The sequence below is a fragment of the Miscanthus floridulus genome, chromosome 18 (assembly GCF_019320115.1).
Source record: "Miscanthus floridulus cultivar M001 chromosome 18, ASM1932011v1, whole genome shotgun sequence".
In the NCBI taxonomy this organism is placed as follows: domain Eukaryota; kingdom Viridiplantae; phylum Streptophyta; class Magnoliopsida; order Poales; family Poaceae; genus Miscanthus; species Miscanthus floridulus.
The window spans coordinates 60,904,124-60,913,187 of record NC_089597.1 but is presented as its reverse complement, the minus strand read 5'-3'; the positions used below and the strand labels follow the sequence as shown (position 1 = coordinate 60,913,187).

Genomic DNA, 9,064 nt, shown 5'->3' with positions numbered 1-9,064 from the left:
ACTTTATAGACCTTTCCGTGATGCGACTAAGATAATGTTTTATATTGTCACGAAGAAATCTTCAATATCCATTTCTTTCATTGTAATCCATTTATCTTGACAATGTTTGAGGTGAGGGCACGGTTACAGTTTTTAGTAGCTTTGCGATATTGTCTGAAGCTATGAGATGATTGAAGTCTTGCAATGATCATTTCATTAATTTAGTTTTCTATCTATGTTTAATTGTTTATTCAGTCTATTTTATAGGCACGTCAGTAGATAATGGATGACAAAATTCAAGCATCCATAATTTATCTCTTTCACTTTGAGCATGAGTTTTGTTTTTATTTTTTAATTGATATATTGTCCTTTTGTTTTTACCGTAGCGTTAGCACGGGCATGCATGAAAACAAAGATGTCTTTACACTGCAGAAATCTGTTAAGAAAATCATGCATAGATTATTCTTGTATTGAATAATATATATATACAATCACCTAAGTATTCTAATTAAACTATAAAAATTTGAATTAGGATACGAGGTAAGACATGCAAACAGATATTTCAAAACTACCTGTAGAGTCCAAAGAACTTAATAAATAAATCCTTTTGGAAGCAATGCAAATTCTCTATAATCTTTTATTTGGTATAGTTAGTATTATCATAGTACCCACATGTATTCATGTGAAATAAATCGTGGACAAAACGTAGACACTTTTTGGTACGACATTCCAATATGGGTCCATAGTCATACCAATATCCTTGAGGCAGATCACATAAAGGATGAGAGTCTCTCTATGAGATTGCTCACAAGAGACTCAAACTTATATCTGATCATGGTAATGTTGAATTGCTTTGCATCAAAAGCATCGGCAATGATAAACGGGAACATAGGTTTTAGTATGCATAGTGGAGGAAAACTCAACATTGGCCTTCTTAGTAGCTTTTCTGAGCCTTTGCAGTGCTAACCTGTCCTTACTCAGATAGTCAAGAGGTGCACCATAAAATTATGCACCACTAAGAAAAAGTATCACCATTGTTTGCCTTGACCTGAAAAATGTGTCGAAATTAAGAATTACAACACATAATTCAACATCTTGGAACAGACACTCAAGTGGATACCTTATTCTACAATATATGTCTGTGTGGAATAGTCCTAAAGCCACACATATTTATACGGTGAGTATAACATACCTTGTTTTAAAATTTTATCAGAGTTTTTAAGACATGCAATATTATCCATGTGACAGGCACTAATATTTACATATATACTCGAATCCGTGCGTACAGGATTATATGGAGATGCAGCTAAACTTATTCATGGATTTATTGACGCATGAAAGAAATGGATATCGGAGATTTCTTTCTATCGATATAAAGTATTATCTTAGCCATATCACGAAAAAGTCTATACAGTAGAGTTTGTGAGCCTACGACGCTACGCTCTCCGTGACTGTGTTAATTTTACGAACTTTGCTTTTTGAATTAAATGTCACTTTAACGTCGGTATTTAATTTAACAGTATTGTTATCTTATCGTGTGATCCGTGTGTTTTTAGTACAAAAGATTTAGTTGTCCCGTAGCAACGCACGGGCACGCTACCTAGTTGAATATAAAAGGAGAGAACTGGCTGCATTCGTACATATAATGTACGTCAGTTAAGGTTTTGTTTGAATTAACTCAGTTCACGAACAAATAGTAATAACTAAATGTGACATATATCGAATTCTTTTAGCCACTATTTGTGTGCAGAAGCAAAAAACATCCCAACCGCGCTTGCCCTAATATGAGTATTTGAAGTAATAAACCTTTGAAGAACATCAACGTACCTCCCTTCCAGAGATTGGGTCGAATCCAATCTAGAGCCTCGGAACCTTGCATCTTTTCCTGGATTGGCTTCACTTCGGATGCGCCGATAGTAATATCAACGATCTCAAATCGATGGACCAAGTTGTATGGATCCCCATACAATGGCTCAGACATGTAGATTTTGTTCTCCTTGTACTTAGATACACTTGTTCTACCGAAACTTTCATTGAAATGTTTAGACATGAATAGTGTCTGATCACCGATGTCCCTCACCCTAGACCACTCCGGCGTATGGTCGTGGAGGTTGCACTTGTAGATCACGCTACTGTAGGTGAAGCTCTGTGTCTCGTAGAACATGCTTACCATGGCACCCACAATGTGCAGCTCACCGTTTGATTCTAGGTACCTACGGTGGCAGAGCCCCACAGGTGGCGATAGCGATGGTAGCAGCGTCGCGGTTGGAGTAGCGCCGGCGGCGTTGCTGCTGCAGACGGAGATTTCTCCAGTGCAGTCAATTGCCAAAAACTTGTCTTGACAGTGGACGATGGACCCCACGGAGAATTCTAGTTTAGTGTCGAGCAGCATCCATGCGCTGTCGACTCCAACCAGGCAGAACGCGACCTCCGTGGAGCACCCAAGCATGGCCATGGCCACGCACTCACGGCCGGCGGCGTTAGGCGGCGCCGAGAGCATGATCTCACGGAAGAACATGTCCCTCATGTCTTCTAGCTTGATGGTTCTGCTTGCGGCATCCGCGTCCCCGTAGCCGTTGGTGGGATGGAGGACCCACCGGCCGTGGACCCTAGACACGTGTTCCGATGAGGACGTCGCCGCGACGTATTTGCCTGCTAGCGGGAGCTCAATGCGGGGGGCACGGGCACAGGCGAATGGATTCACTAGCGTCACGGACGCCGCCTCGTCCATGAGCGCCAGCCACCCACACGAGGAGCCGCACGCCACCTTGCCGTGCACATCGGGCAGCGTCTTGGACAAGACCTTCTTCTCCGAGACGCAGTAGAAGCCGACGCGGTCTGAGTCGGGGTCGAACGGGAGCAGCAGGAGCAGCCCGAAGGTCGCGAACGGGATGGCGACGCGCCATAGGGAGCAAGCGGATCGGAAGGATGCCGCGTCGTGGCCTGACGCAAGACGCTGCCCGATGGACTCGAGGAGATCCTCTGGCATGCCAGATCTCCAGTCAGTGAGAGGTATGGACCTTCTCTTGGAATTGGGAGGCTGAGCCATGGAAGACAGATGACATCAACTATGGTTCACGCAAGAAATATTGTCCGGTGTCTACTGTCGTGATAGACCATGGATTAGGGAATAGGGATATGGGGAAAGGATTCAAAATGAACAGACCCAAGGGCAATTTCAGCAAGAAACAGCAAGCAAGGGCGATGGAACACGTGAGCGTGAAACCAAATGAAAGGAGGAAAAAGTTGTCCCTTTTGCAAATGCAAAGAGGAGAAGTAATTAAATGTAGGCAGATTTGGTAAGGTTCTCAGAAATGCAAAGATGTTCCTTTTATCTTAATTCTCTTTCCTTCTGTGTTAATTTTCTTTCCTTTTGCTTGTTGCCACGTATGCTGGTGCATGTAAACATGCAATGTATATATGGATAGCACAATAATTTTCTACTTCCTATTTTGCCGTGATTCATCTATCGCATGACAGACAATATTTAATCAAGGAAAATAGCATGCGGGAGATGTCGTGGGATCGCAGTCATGGGCAGACAGACGAACCAAAACAAATATCGCACAAAAAAAAATATCGACGCTTTCTCCTTTTTAGTTGTAGGAGAATATAGCAAAACTACTCTTGCCGTCCTGGAAAAAAAATGTAAGATAGATCAGAAGTATCAGTAAGACCCAACGAATTTACCGGAGTCTGATAAGCTTACAGCGTGACCATACCTTTAAGGCTTGTTCGGCTGGAATAGGCTATGAACTATTCGAGCTTCATCAAACTTATACAAGATTAGCTAACCATTTCACTTGGAATCTTTTTAGGGAAAGGTTCCTGGAGAACCGATCGAGCCCTTAGTTGGAAATCCAGAATGCCAGATCTATTCCATTTCCTTCAAAAATGGAGATCTATTCCATTTCCTTCAAAAATGGTTTAAGGTCATAGAGAATAATGAATACCACAACTCCATGAGAAAATGCCATGTTTACCGTGTACACGCACATGAACTGGCCCCGTTGATCGCCGTCGATGTTCCAATTCTCTCTGAAACATGATCAGCCCGTCAATTCTTTGTTGCAATTGATTGGCTAAGATTCATTGCTCCCATGGCTACCAAGTCTTGTGCAGCGCTGCTGCTACCTTTCGTCCTCCTGCTTCTTGCCGGCAGCTCGTTGGCACTGGCTCAGCTGGAAGTCGGCTACTACAGCAAAACATGCCCGAACGTCGAGGCTCTTGTCCGCGACGAGATGGAGAAGATCATCTCCGCCGCACCCAGCCTTGCTGGCCCACTCCTCAGGCTTCACTTCCATGACTGCTTCGTCAGGGTAAGTCGCGTGTTTTCTGTTACATTACAAACATATTTTCGTTACTACTGCTTGAACGTGTACACTCTTTGTGTACTGACATTCCCATTGATTGACATGTAGTAGTGCACTGCAGAGTACTGATTAAAACCAATGCATGCTACTCAAATTTAACTGCAGGGTTGTGACGCCTCCGTTCTGCTCAACTCCACCGATGGTAACACGGCAGAGAAGGACGCCAGGCCGAACAAGAGTCTTCGAGAGGCTTCGGTTCCGTGGACAGGGTGAAGGCCAAGCTCGAGGCCGCCTGCCCCAACACCGTGTCCTGCGCCGATGTCCTCACGCTCATGGCCCGCGACGCCGTCGTGCTGGCCAGGGGCCCCTTCTGGCCGGTGGCGCTCGGGAGGCGAGACGGCAGGGTGTCCAGTGCGACTGAGGCGGCCGACCAGCTGCCACCGGCCTACGGAGACATACCACTGCTGACCAAAATTTTTGCATCGAAAGGCCTCGATATCAAGGATCTAGTTGTCCTCTCCGGCGGCCACACCCTCGGCACGGCGCACTGCCCGTCTTACGCCGGCCGGCTCTACAACTTCAGTAGCGCTTACAGTTCAGACCTATCCCACGACAGCAAGTACGCCGGCCGGCTCAGGACGCGTTGCAGGAGCGTCGACGACAAGGCCACGCTTTCCGAGATGGACCCCGGCAGCTACAAGACCTTCGACACCAGCTACTATCGCCACGTTGCCAAGCGCAGGGGCCTCTTCCAGTCTGACGCTGCGCTCCTGACCGACGCCACCACCAGGGAGTACGTCCAGCGCATCGCCACAGGCAATTTCGGCGATGTGTTCTTCAAGGACTTCAGTGAGTCAATGATCAAGATGGGAAATGTCGGCGTGCTCACCGGTGTTGACGGGGAGATCAGGAAGAAGTGCTATGTACTAAGGCTCTCTTCAATGACATCCAAAATAGAGGCCATATTCATCTTTTGGATAGCGCTACAGGCAAGAGTTTCAATAACTATTCGGCATCTTCTCCAACGACAAGATCCAAAAAAAAAAGAATCATTTCTGTAAAGGAAAAAGTCTACTTAACCCCCCACCTTTCATACTTGGTCTACTTCACCCCTCAATTATGAAACCGTCTGTTTTACCTCCTGAACTTTCTAAAACCGTCTATTTTACCCCCTGGGCGGTTTTCAGCGGCGGTCTGCTACAGTAACATCGTGTCTGCTACAGTAATTTTTATCTATAACTAAGTTCTACATAGTCCAATGAGTACGAAATTTTTACTATAGTTCAAGCATACAATAATTAGCGTACCATAAAAATTTCACCACAATTGGACCATAGAAGCTGCAGCTATGAATTATTCCAATTAATTACAAACAAAATTAGATTTTCCAATTAATCTAAGGCTACAGTAAAAAAATGTACTAAAGCATACCGTATTATATATTCACTGTGTAGATCTACTCATATGGAGTCCAATAAAATTAGATTTTTCTATGATTTACTATGATTTTTCAAAAATTCACCGAAAATAAATAAAAAAGAAGAAAATTCAAACCCACCATTACTGAAAACCGCCCAGGGGGTAAAATAGACGGTTTTAGAAAGTTCAGGGGGTAAAACAGACGGTTTCATAGTTGGGGGTGAAGTAGACCAAGTATGAAAGGTGGGGGGTTAAGTAGACTTTTTCCTTTCTGCAAATGGGTTTGCAGGAGAGAGGATGTCCATATTTGGGTTGTGCCTCACGCAATCTAAAATAGGTCTCCCAGATCTCTTGCTACTCATTTTAGGTTTGGGTACCCATATAGGTTACTTGTTGGAGACGGTCTATCCAACAGTCTAACTAGGCTTTCTCCTTGCTTGCGCGTTAACTTGATTATATTAGGGCTTGTTTGGTTCTTTAGCCACCTCTTAAAATTCTTGTCACATCGAATGTTTAGACACGTGCATAGAGTATTAAATATAGACTAATTACGAAACTAATTGTACAACTTGCGACTAATTTGCAAGATGAATCTTTTAAGCCTAATTAGTCCATAATTTGACCACGTGGTGCTACAGTAACATGTGCTAATGCCAGATTAATTAGGCTTAAAAAATTCGTCTTAGAAATTAGCCTTCATCTATGTAATTGGTTTTATAATTAATCTATATTTAATACTTCTTATTAGTATCTAAATATTTGATGTGACATAAATTTTAGGAGCGACTAGAGAACAAACCTTTAGCGTTTCTCGGTAGTATCTTCGTCACGAGTTACAATGAATGCCTGTAGGATTAATCATTTTGTTACGTGAAAACATCTCCACCAGAGCCCTTAAATAAACCTCCAATTTAATAGACTCGTACCAAAAAAAAGGCATGGCCTCAAATTTGGGTAGCCCTCAAATCGACCCCTTAGGCCCTCGTTACCAGGGACCCTACTCCGAGGTCCGAACCACCAAACGGTAGTTGTGTCCGTTTCTCTGCCCACGCGTACGCGGAATCGCTCCGTCGCCGGTTCCCCCGCGCCGCCACCGCCCTCCTCCACGGGTCCTCTTCGCCAACGAGGTCCCTCCCTCATTCCTTGGCTGGGCGTGACTCCTTCGGAGCCGATCTCCACCGTCTCGAGACCGACGCGCCAACGCAGCCCGACCAGCCCGCGTAGCCCAATGCAGTCCGGCAGTTCCTCCTTCTCCTCCCCGACGCGGCTCCCTTCCCCGGCGCGGCCTGATGCTCAGCTCCTCCCTGCTCCTCCCGACGACGGGAGCGGCTGCTGTGGCGAGCGGATCCCAGCGATGCTGCGGCGAGCGCGGATCCCCTCCGGCCTCGTCCCCTGCCGCTGCGCCCAACCACCGGCACAGATCCCATGGCGGACGCGGTGGTGCCCCTCTGGCGGCCTCTTCCTTTCCTCCGGCTCCTCTTTGCAGATCCTGCCGGCGAGCGGCTCCCCCGAGCGAGCCCTTGCTGTTGCGGGCCCCGGTGGCTGTGGATCCCTGCGGGAGCGGCTCCCCGGTGTAGCGTGCCCCTGCGGTTCGTGGGAGAGGATCCATAGCCTCGGGGAGACTGATGCGGCGGCCTCCTTGTTGATAGAGAGATCGATGAGTTTGAGGTTGGAGAATAACATGTGGGCCCCTTATGTCAATGTCCCCTAAAAAGGATTTGAGGGCTCTAATTCGAGGGCCATTGTTGGAGTAGATAAAAAAAATTAGGCCCTTAAAAATAAGGGGAAGCCCCAAAAATCAAAAGGATTTGAGGGCTAGGGCTGACGATGCTCTTAGTCGATATTTCATTAAGTGATGAGTTCTTCTTGAGTTCCACTAAGTATTTTCTGTGTCGGTTTGTTATATATTGTATGTGATAAATTTTCGTCATCAGGTCAACCCAAAACCAGACAGTGATGGTTGCCGGGTCAAGCTATGACCCAACATCATATTACTGTCGGGTGGTGGTCTTAATTAGCAGTGATATCTCGCCTATATATTAATGTCCGCTTGTGGCTCCACACAACCGTCATTGTTTTCATTTTAGGCAGGGGGAGCTACAGGGAATGCCAGGTGTGCACCGGCATACCCACAGATCCAGCGGTAGCTTTTATATGTATACGTCTGTATTTATTTGTAAAAATACAAAACAAAAACCCGTACCTAGACAATGTAAAATGAACGCGGTAGCAGCTGCTTGTCGAGAGATGGACTTTCCTGGTTTCCAGGCCCAGATGGCCATACGGACGGGAAGCCCAGCTTCTGCCCACGCGGCCAGCCAGACGGAAACTTGGAGGTCCTGTCCTCCGAATACGCAGGTCCCGACGGCCGATGCTAGACTCCTATTGATCTACGGAGTATTGCAGATTAGAGTCTCGCCTGCTGGCCACCGTCTTGAGGCTTGAATCCTCCCGGCGCCGACCGCCGAGTACGCGACGTGGAGGATCCATCTAGGCTATTTGGTTACTGCCTGCTGCGCGTGCACGATTAACGCGTATAGCCCGACTGCCTGAGCCGCCCCAGTGAGATTAAATCTCTTTTTTCATTCGTCTTTCTATAGCAAAATCATGTCCATTTTTATGGCTAACATCGAGTCATCCCTAATGCAGCAGGATCGGATATTTGCTCAACATCAGAGACGATCAAGATTAATCAATAATTTAGTATCATGTGAGTGTTTATGTCATCACATATGAGGATTGAGGATTCAATCCATGCACTTGTAATATGTTTAACTGTTTGATATTGTGTTTTTTTAATAATTGTGTAGTTATGAAGAGAAGTGAAGACATTGCATCGCTTTTAATAATTGTTTCTATGAAGATGATATATTTGAGACCTTCATGTCCTGTAGAAAACATGAAAGCGTCGACTAAAAAAGTCAGATAAATGGTATTACAAGTCTCTTATACTCTTTTTTATGCATATATGTTTGGACCTATCAGAATGACACTTGATTATTCATATTGTAGTTTGTAGATGTTTTCAACTTAATCTTTAAATTTAAAATTATAGTGTTATTTAGTGTATATATGTCGTATTACATTGCAAATTTTACAATTGCTACCGAATTTATAGGGTCACTAGATCCATAATTATTGGTTGGATAATAGGTTTACGACCAGACGGATTCCAACATACCCAGTGATAATGAGGTGATACGGATTGCTGTTCTGTAGTACTAGTTACAGGTGTTATGAACCGACCTACACCTCTAGTCTGTGAAGCAATGAGGCCTCTCCGCGCATGGCGTCATCGGCACCGGTCAACGGCGAGGCGCTCGTTGATTTCAGCATTGTCGTGTTCTTGGCAC

At 45.4% G+C, this 9,064-nt stretch overlaps 1 protein-coding gene and 1 pseudogene across 1 annotated transcript; one reads left to right on the top strand and one right to left on the bottom strand.

Annotated features, from left to right (window-relative positions):
- Positions 1 to 1,007: 1,007 nt before the first annotated feature.
- Positions 1,008 to 2,710, bottom strand: LOC136523931 (uncharacterized). The gene is made up of 2 exons (XM_066517444.1): positions 1,807 to 2,710; positions 1,008 to 1,027 (listed from the first exon to the last, which is right to left on the bottom strand). The coding sequence occupies exons 1-2, from the start codon at positions 2,708 to 2,710 to the stop codon at positions 1,008 to 1,010; spliced, it is 924 nt and encodes a 307-aa protein (XP_066373541.1).
- A 1,342-nt stretch (positions 2,711 to 4,052) lies between these two features.
- On the top strand, positions 4,053 to 8,537 carry LOC136523930 (peroxidase 1-like; annotated as a pseudogene).
- Positions 8,538 to 9,064: the final 527 nt, after the last annotated feature.